Genomic DNA, 13,490 nt, shown 5'->3' on the forward strand with positions numbered 1-13,490 from the left:
AGAGGATAAAGCGATGTGATACAACTAGTAAGCAGTAGAAAGATGGTCAGGAGTTTAGAGAGTGAAGAGGGAGACAAGACAAAGTGAAGAGTCAGTCACCAGGGAGACTACAGAAAGTAAGAGAAAGAGATGAAAAAAGCAAGCAGGGAAGAGGATTAGACACAGACCCTGAGGATGAATGTATGCAGTAGATGTAAATCCCTTCTCAGTTAGATACAATAACTACTACTGATGACCTTGGACCATTAACTTTTTTAGGCCTTACTTACACACACACACACACACACACACACACGTCCCCCTTAATATACATACTATATATACATTATATATGTGCATACATATATATATGTACAATATACATGTGCTATATATGTAATATATATATATATAATACTCAATGTATCATACATATATACCTAAGTTGTTTTGAGAAGTAAATGAGATAATGCATATAAAGGACACAGCAAAATATCTTACAAGTTTATGTTTAGTGTTTGATATATATCAGTTGTTATCATTTCTAGATATTTTCTAATTCTACAAAGTTATAAATCTAAGTGGAAGCAATAAAATTTTACAGAAATATATTCTTTGGACATGCTCACCAACAACATATCACGTATTATTTTCTCATACTAATAACAGAATATTAGGATTGACATGATGCTTATGATTTAAAGAGACTAAATATTAGCAATATGATATATTGAACAGAACCTTTAACAAAGACATAAATATATCAGTCTCCATACAGGGAAAGTCATTTCAGGAAGCCTGTCTTGGCCAAAATAAATGTTCAAAAATCTTCCCACCCAGACTGTATCTAACCCTTAACCTACAGAACATGAAAATCACTAGTTTCATGTAATTAGAACTAAAATAAATAGTTCAGAGACGATTCCCAATTAATGCAGCAATACCTCTTTTTGAAAATCTAGTATCAAAACTCAGTCTCTATTCCCTGTCTCAATAGGAAAGTTTAAAATTTTAATTTTTGGTGATTAGGGAGCAGAGACATTACTTTATTAACAAAAGTCCATCTAGTCAAGGCTATGGTTTTTCCAGGAGTTGTGTATGGATGTGAGAGTTGGACTATAAAGAAAGCTGAGCACCAAAGAATTGATGCTTTTGAACTGTGGTGTTGGAGAAGACTCTTGAGAGTCCCTTGGACTGCAAGGAGATCCAACCAGTCCATCCTAGAGGAGATCAGTCCTGGGTGTTCATTGGAAGGACTGATGTTGAAGCTGAAATTCCAATACTTTGGCCACCTGATGCGAAGAGCTGACTCATTGGAAAAGACCCTGATGCTGGGAGGGATTGGGGGCAGGAGGAGAAGGGGACCACAGAGGAAGAGATAGTTGGATGGCATCACTGACTCAATGGACATGGATTTGGGTAAACTCCGGGAGTTGGTGTTGGACAGGGAGGCCTGGTGTGCTGCAGTCCATGGGGTCGCAGAGTCGGACATGACTGAGCAACTGAACTGAACGGAGGGAACATTAAATTGTTTTGAAAAGACCAAAATGACAACAACAAAAAATAAGTATTGATAAATGAAATTAAATGGATTACATTTCAAAGTAAATGTTTAAATTGCCCAGCAATCATTTTTATGGCAAATTAAAACAGTAATATTCATTTTATAATTTCTCAAGGTTTGTTACTGCTTTATTGTATGTATTAATTACTGCAGTGACGGAACTGTCTCCCCTAAACTCGTATGTTGAAAGCCTACCCCTCAATGTGACTGTACTTGAAGACTGGACCTATAAGGAGGTCATTAAGGTTAAATGAGGTCATATGAGTGGGACCCTGATATCGTAGGACTAGTGTCCTTGTAAGGAGAGACATAGAGAGCTCGTTAGTTCTCTTCCATGTGAGGACACAGGTTTCTAACAGAAACATGTCAGACTGATCCCAGATTTTCTAGCCTTTAGACTGAGAAAATAAATTTCTAATCTTAAGCCACTGGGTCCATGGTACTTTATGTCAGCCTCAGCAGACCAATATATTTACTTAAGTGTTAAGTTATTCAGTTGTGTTCAGCTCTGCGAACCCACGGACTGTAGCCCACCAGACTCCTCTGTCCATGGGATTCTCCAGGCAAGAAAACTGGAGTGGGCAGGCATTCCCTTCCCCAGGAGATCTTCCCGACCCATGGATCAGACCTGAGTCTCTTGCATTACAGGCAGATTCTTTACTGTCTGTGCCACCAGAAGCCTCTTTCATTTATTCCTGTTTCCTTAATGAGAATGCCCAGTTCTCTGGATATGTCTAAAAAAGCCTTAATTAAACACATTTTTTTCCTTAATACACTGATGGGATATGGAACTATGGTTAACAATGGAATATTGTATCATTCAGAACTGCCGAGAGTAGATCTAAATCATTCCCTTATACACACAGAAAAATAGTTAACTATATGAGGTGAGGGATGTTAGTTATTTTAATTTTGATAATCATCCCACACTGTATATGTGTATCAAATCATCATGGTGTATCCTTTAAATATATGTGATTATTTTTGTCAACTATCCTCCATTCAAGTTAAAAATCCAAATCTAAAAATAATGTGTATCAGGTATCAATAATACTAAAATTTTTCAATAACTTTAGTGAATTACTTTATAGTTGGATATATGTTCAATAAAAACTATACAAGTTAAAAATAAGAAAACATTCTTCATCAAAGCATAAATTAAAATTGGAATACACATTTTTTGTCATAATACAGAGTTTTAAAACTTTTCATTTTATGTTGGCATATAGTTGATTAACAATGTTGTGTTAGTTTCAGGTATACATCAAGGTGATTCAGTTATACATACACATGTATCTACTGCTTTTCAAATTCTTTTCCCATTTAGGTTGTTAAATAATATTGAGCAGGGTTCCCTGTGCTATAACCAACAGAAGGTCCTTGTTGGCTATCCATTTGAAATATAGCAGCCTGTGCATGTCACTTCCAAACTCCCCATCTCTTCCCTCCCTCCTTCTCTTCCACCCTGTAACCTTAAGTGTGTTCTGTAAGTCTGTGAGTCTGTTTCTATTTTATAAATAAAAGATACCTTTATAAAGTATGTAAAAAAGCAGAATGTATATAATCTATTATTATTAAAATATACATATATTAATCATAAAGCAGATATGCCTAATGCAAAAGGAACTAAATAGTGATACAAAAAGAATATAGGGTATGAATACTAAGTTAGAAAAAGTGAAAAAAAATTGTTAAATATTTTATAAATCTTATAGTACTTATAGAAATTGAATATAAAAAAATGACACAGCACCTTTGATTTGGGCTACTTTAAAAAATTCTTTCTTAAAATAATATTTATTTATTTAAAAAATTATTTCAAAATATTGACTATGTTCCAAGTGATGGGTTTTAAGTGTTTTGGGTTTTTATTTGTTTGGCCTTATACATTAGGACAATGTTTTGAAATTTTATTATAATGAGAAAATAATAGCATTGAAATTAAAAACATAGGTATATGTAAAAATAAAACAGAATAGCACAGTGGAGCATAGGTATTCCAGAGAATATCAACTCCAAATTGAATTAAGGAGGATAAAAAGTACTCATGTCCTGGGCAAATAAGCTGCAGATCCTCACTTCTTTCCTTAGTATAGATGTTTACTGCTACTGGCTGCCTTCCTCAATCAAAAGCCGGCTCTCAAACATTAATAAGGACACTGAATTTATCAACCTGCCTTGCAACTGTCAGCACATTCCATTATGTTTAAGGTAAAACTCATGTGCTTTAGTGGTAAGCACTGCTCCTTCAAATATTATCTTCACTAAAAACCATCAAATCTGTTCAAAATTGAACAGATGCTCAGGAAACTACTTTCAGGGAAATAAAATATTCTACTACTTATCTCAAAATTCAGCAAGTTATTACCAAAAATATTTTGTTGACTCATTTGAATAAGTGCATGGATAGATTATGGTCACAAAATTATAATGTTTCTACTATCTACTGCCCTGGCCTATATACTCATATGCATGTACATATGTATGTATGTTTTCATTCATTCAATTAACACGTGTATACAATACCTAAAATGTGCACTGGTGATTTAAAAGTAAGCAAATGAGATGATATAAATGTAAGCTGTCTCAAGATGAGTGAATGAGTACATTAGAGCAGAAATTGTCTGGGTGGTTCTCCATTAACAATTAGGTTTCTTTACTTCTAAAAGAAGCAACTTTTCACAGTAGAAGCTGAAAACACTGAAGTCACACTTTTATACATAGATGCACACCCAAGTTTGGGGAGACTTCTTAAAAATGTACTTCCTTTATAAAAATTATGACACTTAAGGACAAACGTTTCCCCCACATCCTTGTCTTTGACTCTGTACACAGTAACATAGATCTTTAGACACTATTATTGTACAATGAGGAATTAAAGTTTAGAACAAGTCAGTCATCATGATATGAAAAAGTCTGAAATACAGACAAACAATTCTGGGTCCTTGCTAGTATAGTTTAGCTACTAAAGTTAGTTTGGCTAAAAAAACTGCCATGCTTCTAGACCTCCTGCTATTGGATGTAATAAAAATCTAGAGATTAAACTGTTTGGGAAGAGCATATGGGATGACATTCTAATTTATGCAACTTCATGGTCTACTCATATGCAATTCACTTGATTTCATATGTAAGTGTTATTCTCAAATTGACATAAAATAACAAGGTTTACAAATAATGTCTCTCACATTTTTAACAAATCCTGATTGGGGTAATTTCTGAAAGTTGATAAATTACTAATCTATATTTGAAAAAAGTGAAATTGTTAGTCACTCAATCATGCCTAGCTGTGCAACCCTATGGACTGTACCCTGCCAGGCTCCTCTGTCCATGGAGTTCTCCGGGCAAGAACACTGGAGTGGGTAGCCGTTCCCTTCTCCACTCTCTGACCCAGGGACTGAGCCTGGGCCTCCTGCATTGTAGTCAGATTCTTTACCTTCTGAGTCACCAGGGGAGCCCAAAGAGCCGTCATACAACTAAGAAGTAAATCAGGGAAAATTACTGATCTCCTTATTCTTTTCTCTCAACTTTTCTATTACTCAAAAAATTTTAAAAGCCTCATATGATTTTCTATCTTTACATAAATCTCCTAGCCTAATACCCCAAACTTACCAGCTCTAGGGAGCTTGGAATTCTTTTATTACATTCCTAATCTTATTATGTTGAGCAAATCAAGGAACTAGACATTTCTTTGCAAATGTGAACATGCACACACAGTTGTTGTTTTTTTTCTTTTTTTCCAATTTCAATTATTTGTTGTTGATGACTGCAAAAAACTAAACCTGAGCTGAATGTTAACAGTCAAGATACCCTGAGCCTGAGTCGCAGTATGAAAGATTGAAGGCACACAGGAAAGCATTAATAGCTTGGATTTTCTACTTTTATCTATCATATACAATGAGCAGAGGGCTGATAGAGAGCATCAGTGAGAGTTAATTCACATTTTCCTTGGTATGCTAAAGAACATTTTGTTATAAAAGAGGTTAAAGGAATGACAGGAAACATGTTTATGAATGACTAAATGGTAAAATATTTCCAGATTCATGACTTGCATGGAATAAGAATTTAATAAATATTGGTTCTCATGATAGGAACACCTTTGCATGACTCTAATCCAAAAGTAAATGTGTCAGAGAAAAGTGAGAAGTTATTTTTTACTGTTTTCAACAGAAAAACTAAAGAATTTTCCAAACATTAAATAACATGAAGAATCATCTCAAATTAAACCTGAAGACAGATTGGGAGGATCACTATAGTGGAAACATTTTTGAAAAACAGATATCACACACAAATTAATTTACATTTACTTATTAAACAAAGTATTATTCCTAGTACTAAAATGCAGGTGTACCACAAGCACAATTAAAGGCTCAGCTTCTCTGCTCAAGGGAGATAAAAGAAGTATCTGTATTAGTTTCTTCTTGCTGCTATAACAAACTACTTTGATCTCAGTGACTTAAGCAACACAACTTATTCTCTTAAGGGTTTGGAAAGTCAGAAGTTTGAAATGAATTTTACCAAGCAACATCAAAGTGTTGGAAGGGCTGTTTATCCCAGAGGCTATGTGGGAAAATCCTTTGCCTTGTCTTTCCTCCTCCAACTTCTCCAAAGGTTATGTAATCTTTTTTTTTTTTTTTTTTTTTTTTACTTAAGCCATCCTGTATTACTCTTATTAAACACTTGTACAATATATTCAGGATACACCTAGATAACTGAGGATAATCTTCCCACCTCAAGATCCTTAACTTCATGACATCTGCAAAGTCTCTTTTGACATAAAATATCACATTCGCGGGTTCTAGGGATTAGCAAGTGGATATATTTTGGAGGCCATTAGTCAGTTAACCATAACCATAGTTTGTGATAGATGCTACCTACAGTCTTGTAAAGGAAAGTATAAGTAATGAAAATCAATCAACCATGATTAAATATGAAGATTATAATAAAAAGACTAGTGCAGGGATCTCTGAAAGTCAAGAATGTAGGTCGCCAGTGAACCTGATCTCTCGAAAATTGTTCAATATATGCTCATTGTAATGTAAGCATTCTGAAAGGCAGTATTCCTCAATGTTGAATTAAAGTAATTGAAGTTTACAAAAAGACTTTAAACACCTTGAAGTCTGCCTTTGATTAAGAATGTACCCAGGAAACCATATCTGTATTTATCTCCATTAATTAAGTAGGCAGTAAAAAATGAAAGAACCTTCAATTCAGTCAAATATAACTCTAATTCCTGTGAAAACCTGGAAATTAAATTTAAGCTAAATAGTATTATAGATAGTCTAGGTATTGAACTAGCCAGCTGGAGAAAGTAAGAAGAAAGATGCTTACCTTAAATAATAAATCCTTCTTCCCATAACGAAGTTCCTTCAGCTGGGATTGAACTTTTTTTGACTGTAAGAATAAAAACATGAATTAGAGACTTAATTTCATTTACATTTTCAAATGCCAAGATTAAAATTTCTTTAACTGCACAAGAATGAACTTTGCAGCCAAACAAAAAAAGAGTTTAGCTAGTCTAGAAGTGAAAAAGAAAAGCTTAATCTCTGCTTTGGGAGTCAGACATCCAGCTATTCTAGGCAAGAAGAAAAAACTGAAACCTGTTCAAAGAAGTGTACTGTTTAAAAGGTAATATTTAAAGAAAGTGGCTTATTGTTCCTCTCTTCAACCCTCCCCCACAAAATTCACACACACAGAATGAGTCACCTAGGCATACCCACTGAAAGATGAACTCCCAGGTTGGTATTTGCCCAATATGCTACTGGAGATCAGTAGAGAAATAACTCCAGAAAGGATGAAGAGACAGACCCAAAGCAAAACAACACCCAGTTGTTGATGTGACTGGTGATGGAAGTAAAAAGTCTGATGCTCTAAGAACAATATTACATAGAAACCTGGAATGTTAGGTCCATGAATCAAGGTAAATTGGAAGTGGTCAAACAGGAGATGGTAAGAGTGAACATCAACATTTTCAGAATCAGTGAACTAAAATGGATAGAAATAGGCAAATTTAACTCAGATGAACATTATATCTATTACTGTGGGCAAGAATTCCTTAGAAGAAATGGAGTAGCTTTCATAGTCAACAAAAGAGTCCAAAGTGCAGTTCTTGGATGCAATCTCAAAAAATGACAGAAATCTCTGTTGATTACCAAGGCAAGCCATTCAATAATATAGTAATACAAGTCTCTGCCCTAATCAGTAATGCTGAAGAAGCTGCACAGTTCCATGAAGACCTACAAGACCTTCTAGAACTAACACACAAAAAAGATATCCTTTTCATTATAGGGGACTGGAATGCAAAAGTAGGAAGTCAAGAGATACCTGGAGTAACAGGCAAATTTGGCCTCGGAGTACAAAATGAAGCAGGGCAAAGGCAAACGGTTTTGCCAAGAAAATGCACTGGTCATAGCAAACAACCTCTTCCAAATTCACAAGAGAAGATTCTACACATGGACATCACCAGATGGTCAATACTGAAATCAGATTGATTATATTCTTTGCAGTCAAAGATGGAAGCACTATACAGTCGGCAAAAATAAGACCAGGAGCAGACTGTGGTACATGAACTCCTTATTGCCAAATTCAGACTTAAATTGAAGAAAGTAGGGAAAACCACTAGACCATTCAGGTATGACCTAAATTAAATCCCTTACGGTTATACAGTGAAACTGAAACTAGATTCAAGGGTTCAGATCTGATAGACAGAGTGCCTGAAGAATTATGGATGGAGATGTATGACATTGTACAGGAGGCAGAGATCAAGACCATCCCCAAGAAAAAGAAATGCAAAAAGGCAAAATGGTTGTCTGAGAAAGCCTTACAAATAGCTGAGAAAAGAAGAGAAGCTAAAGGCAAAGGAGAAAAGGAAAGATATACCCATTTGAATGCAGAATTCCAAAGAATATCATGGACAGTTAAGAAAGCCTTCCTCAGGGATCAATGCAAAGAAATAGAGGAAAACAATAGAAGGGGAAAGACTAGAGATCTCTTCATGAAAATTAGCAATACCAAGGGAACACTTCATGCAAAGATGGGCACAATAAGGGACAGAAATGGTATGGACTTAACAGGAGCAGAAGATATTAAGAAGAGGTGGCAAGAATACACAGAAGAACTGTACAAAAAAGATCTTCATAACCCAGGTAACCAGGATGGTGTCATCACCCACATAGAGCCAGACATCCTGGAATGTGAAGTCAAGTGAGCCTTAGGAAGCATCACTATGAAAAAAACTAGTGAAGGTGATGGAATTCCATTTGAGCTATTTCAAATTCTAAAAGATGATGCTGTAAAAGTGCTGCACTCAATAATGCCTGCAAATTTGGAAAACTCAGCAGTGGCCACAGGACTGGAAAAGGTCAGTTTTCATTCCAATCCCAAAGAAAGGCGATGTGAAATATTGTTCAGCCTACCACACAATTGTACTCATCTCACACACTATCAAAGCAATGGTCAAAATTCTCCAAGCCAAGCTTCAACATAACATGATCCATGAAATTCCAGATGTTTAAGCTGGATTTAGAAAAGGCAGAGGAACCAGAGATCAAATTGCCAACATCTGTTGGATCATCAAGCAAGAAAATTCCAGAAGAATATCTACCTCTGCTCTACTGACTACACCAAAGCCTTTGACTGTGTGGATCACAACAAACTGTGGAAAAGTCTTCAAGAGATGGGAATACCAGACCACCTTACCTGCCTCCTGAGAAACCTGTATGCAGGTCAAGAAATAACAGAACCGGACATGAAACAATGGACTGGTTCCAAATTGGGAAAGTAGTATGTCAAGGCTATATATTGTCACTCTGCTTATTTAACTTATATGCAGAGTACATCATGCAAAATGCAAGGCTGGATGAAGCACAAGCTGGAATCAAGATGGCATTAAGAAATATCAATAACCTCAGATACGCAGATGACACCAACCTTATGGCAGAAACTGAAGAACTAAAGAGCCTCTTGAGGAGAGTGAAAAAGTTGGCTTAAAACTCAACATTCAAAAAACAGATCGTGGCATCTGGCCCCATCACTTCATGGCAAATAGATGGGGAAACAATGGAAAAACCATGAAAGACTTCATTTTGGGGGCTCCAAAATCACTGCAGATTATGATTGCAGCCATGAAATTAAAAGACACTTGCTCCCTAGAGGAAAAGCTATAACCAAACTAGACAGCATATTAAAAAGCAGAGACATTACTTTGCCAATAAAGGTCCCTCTAGTCAAAGCTAATGTTTTTCCAGTAGTCATGTACAGATGTGAGAGTTGGACTATAAGGAAAACTGAGCCCCGAAGAATTGATGCTTTTCAACTGTGGTGTTGGAGAAGACTCTTGAGATTCCCCTGGACTGCAAGGAGATCAAGCCAGTCAATCCTAAAGGAAAGCAGTCCTGAATATACCTTGGAAGGACTAATGCTAAAGCTGATGCTCCAATACTTTGGCCACCTGATGGGAAGCACTGACTCAATGGAAAAGACCCTGATGCTGGAAAAGATTTAAGGTAGGAGGAAAAGGGGATGACAGAAGATGAGATGGTTGGATGTTATCACTGACTCAATGGACATGAGTTGAAGCAAGCTCTGGGAGTTGGTGATGGACAGGGAAGCCTGGCACGCTGCAATCTATAGGGTCACAAAGAGTCAGACACAACTGAGCAACTGAACTGAACTGAGACGTATCTATACATATACCTGCAGATAAGTATTGCTCAGTTTTACTGCTTATTTTTAATTTTATAAATTCTTAAAGATTAAATATAACATGAGTTTCAGTTGACAGTCAAGTTTATATCTAGATTATATATTGAATATAAAGGGGAGGTAGCAAGCAAATGTTTCAGGAGGTGAGGGAAGTAGCTAGAATGCTAAGAAGTTAAGGTGAACAGTGTTTGTTAAGATAATAAACAGTGTTTATTAGGATAATGCTTTTTATGAGGACTATTACAAACAAAAAAGTGTTGTAAGAAAGACATATCTCCCAGAAGAAATGTTTGTCTACTGTTTGGAAGACATTCTGGTGAGCCACAGATAGCTGATTAAGCATTTCTATTTTTCCAGAGCAGATCGAATTTCAAACATTCTAACATTAGGACCTCAATTATTTGTCTTTCTACATCTAAGATTATAGGTTCTGATTCTTCAGCAGGATTAAAAAGAATACATGCAAATATATTATCACAGTTACATGAAATGATATTTGAAAAACAGGTTAGTGAGTATGCAAAATGCTGTAGTCATTTTGGGAAACTGGTTGATACTTTCTTATAAATTAGACAGAAATTCTTTGTAGGTATTCACACAAGAGAAATGATAATATATACATAAATGCTTATAGTATTTTTATCCATAAGAGTCAAAAGCTGGAAATAACCTACATGTCCCTTAAGTGGTGAATAGTAAACAAATTATCATACATCCATGAAGTGAAATGCTAAAAAAGAGTGAGCCATGTTTTAAATAAAGTCTCAAATATGTAACAATATGGGTCAATTTCTAATGTCTTATACTATGTAGTCACAAAAAAGCTTTATTTTGTAAATACCATATATATGATATCACAGAAAAGACAAAAGACTAGGGATGTAAATCAGGTTACTAGTTGACATGGGCTGGGGGGGTTGGTGGTAGAGATTATAAAATATGAAGTGGGAGGTTTAGTTGTTTTTGTTGTTTAGTCACTTAATCCTGTCTGACTCTTTTATGACCCCATGGACTGTAGCCCGCAGCGCTCCTCTGTCCATGGGATTTCCCAGGCAAGAATACTGGCTGCTGCTGCTAAGTCACTTCAATCGTGTCTGACTCTGTGTGACCCCACAGATGGCAGCCCACCAGGCTCCTCTGTCCCTGGGATTCTCCAGGCAAGAATAGAGGAGTGGGTTGCCATTTCCTTCTCCAGGGGATCTTCCTGACTCAGGGACTGAACTCATTGTATTGCAGGCAGGTTCTCTACCACTGAGCTACAAAGGAAGCCCTAACTTGAATACTGGTCAAACCCTCAAAGTATATACCTAAATGGGATTAATTCTATGAAAAGTATACCTCAATAAAATTCAATTTTATTAGCTGACCAAAAATTCAATTTTATCTAGCTGACCAAAACAGCTACATGTGAAATATTAAATTGAACATTCTTTAACACCATATACAAAACTAAACCAAGAAGAATTAAAGACCTAAATGTAAGATCAAATACTATAAAACTTTTGGAGGAAAATATGCAGGACATGAATCATTGCATTGTTTTTTGGATCTGTCTCCAAAAGAAAAGAAACAAAAGCAAAAATAAACAAATGGGACCTAATTAAACTTAAGAAGTTTTGCACAGCAAAAGAAACCATCCATGAAACTATAAGACATGAAACAATGTTTAACATTGCTAATTATCAAGACCATGCAAATCAAAACCGTAAACATATATTACCTCACATCTGTCAGAATGGCTATCATCAAAATGTCTACAAATAACAAATGTTCTTAAGGATGTTGAGAAAAAAGGACCCAAGTATACTGGTGCTTTAAATTGGTGCAACCACTACAGAAAACACTATGGGAGTTACTCAAATGACTAAGAACACTAATTCAAAAAGATACATCTTCCTAAATGTTCATAGCAGCATTGCTTCAATAGCCAAGATATGGAAGTGTCCATCAAAGATGAATAGATAAAAAGGATGCTGGTATAAATATATACAATTAAAGTCAGACAGAGAAAGACAAATACTCTATGTTACCTCTTATATGTGGAACCAAAAAAAAAACATACATAAATCTAAATTTAAAAAAACAAAAACAGGCTGCTCAGGTGGGACCCAGGCTGGACCGCGGGCCCTGGCCTGGGGTCCACAAAAAAAAAAAAAAAAAAGACTCACAGGTATAGAGGACAAACTAGCAGTTACCAACAGGAAAGGGGTGATGGGGAGGGGCAAGGTAGGTATATAGGGTTAAGATATAAAAGCTATCATGTATGAAGTAAATTAAGTATCAAGGATATATTGTATAGCACAAGCAAATATAGCCATTATTAAATAAAATATAAAACTCTGAATGCCTATGTTATATATCTGAAACTAATAAAAATCAATTATCCTTCAATAAAATAAAAGCATAGGATAAATCAAGTACACCTTCAGTTTAGATGCAGGATTTAATACAGTCTTAATTTCTTGACTATTTTTTTCAACTTAGCTTTAAAAATTCTGTAATGAAATGGTTTTCAAATCTTAATGTACACAAGAATTACCTGAAGGGCTTCTTAAACCACAGATTAAGTCAGTGAAACTATTCTATATGATACTGTAAGGGTGGATATATGTCATGTATTTGTCAAAATCTATAGAATGTACACCACCAAGAATGAACCCTAAACTAAACTAGGGACTGTGGATGATAATCATGTATCAGTGTAGTTTCATTGATTATAAAAGATTTACCATTCTGGTGGAGGATGTTGATAATGGTGGAGGTTATGTGTGGGGGCAGGAGTATGTGGGAACTCTGAACTTTCTGCTCAATTCTGCTATGAACCTAAAACATCTCTAGAAAATAAAGCCTATATAAAAACCAAAAAATAAAAGTAGCTGGCCATAGTACCTAGTAAATTACATGATCCTCATGGAATTACTATATCCTAGTAAACAGTGCTGATGTGAAAATCATCTTTAATAAGTAAATCCCACTTATATTTTTGAAATATTGTACTTTTCTAAGCATTCACTGAATGTTTATGAGTCTTTCAGTTATCAAACTGCAACTGTTATTCAGTTTAATTTTATATTCAGAATGTTTCCAACCATGCAAATTATTTTAGTTGGCAAAATGGGGGACTGTGTTATGATGGTGTTATAATTACTAAATCATCAACTAATGGTGGAAGCTTTATCAGTTAGAGTAGAATCTTGAAAATGTTGTGAATGTCACACCCTTGAAAGGTTCAAATATTAGAAACAAT

General features: G+C 35.4%; 1 protein-coding gene across 3 annotated transcripts in view; it reads right to left on the minus strand.

The window, feature by feature from the left end:
• LUZP2 (leucine zipper protein 2) overlaps positions 1–13,490 on the minus strand; it is a 478,324-nt gene that overhangs the window by 104,690 nt on the left and 360,144 nt on the right. For all 3 annotated transcript variants that reach the window (XM_070457275.1, XM_070457274.1, XM_070457273.1), the window contains exon 7: positions 6,872–6,934. In XM_070457275.1, the coding sequence (XP_070313376.1) occupies positions 6,872–6,934 (63 nt within the window). The remainder of the gene's footprint in view (positions 1–6,871; positions 6,935–13,490) is intronic.

Source organism: Odocoileus virginianus, chromosome 28, assembly GCF_023699985.2.
Source record: "Odocoileus virginianus isolate 20LAN1187 ecotype Illinois chromosome 28, Ovbor_1.2, whole genome shotgun sequence".
Lineage (NCBI taxonomy): Eukaryota > Metazoa > Chordata > Mammalia > Artiodactyla > Cervidae > Odocoileus > Odocoileus virginianus.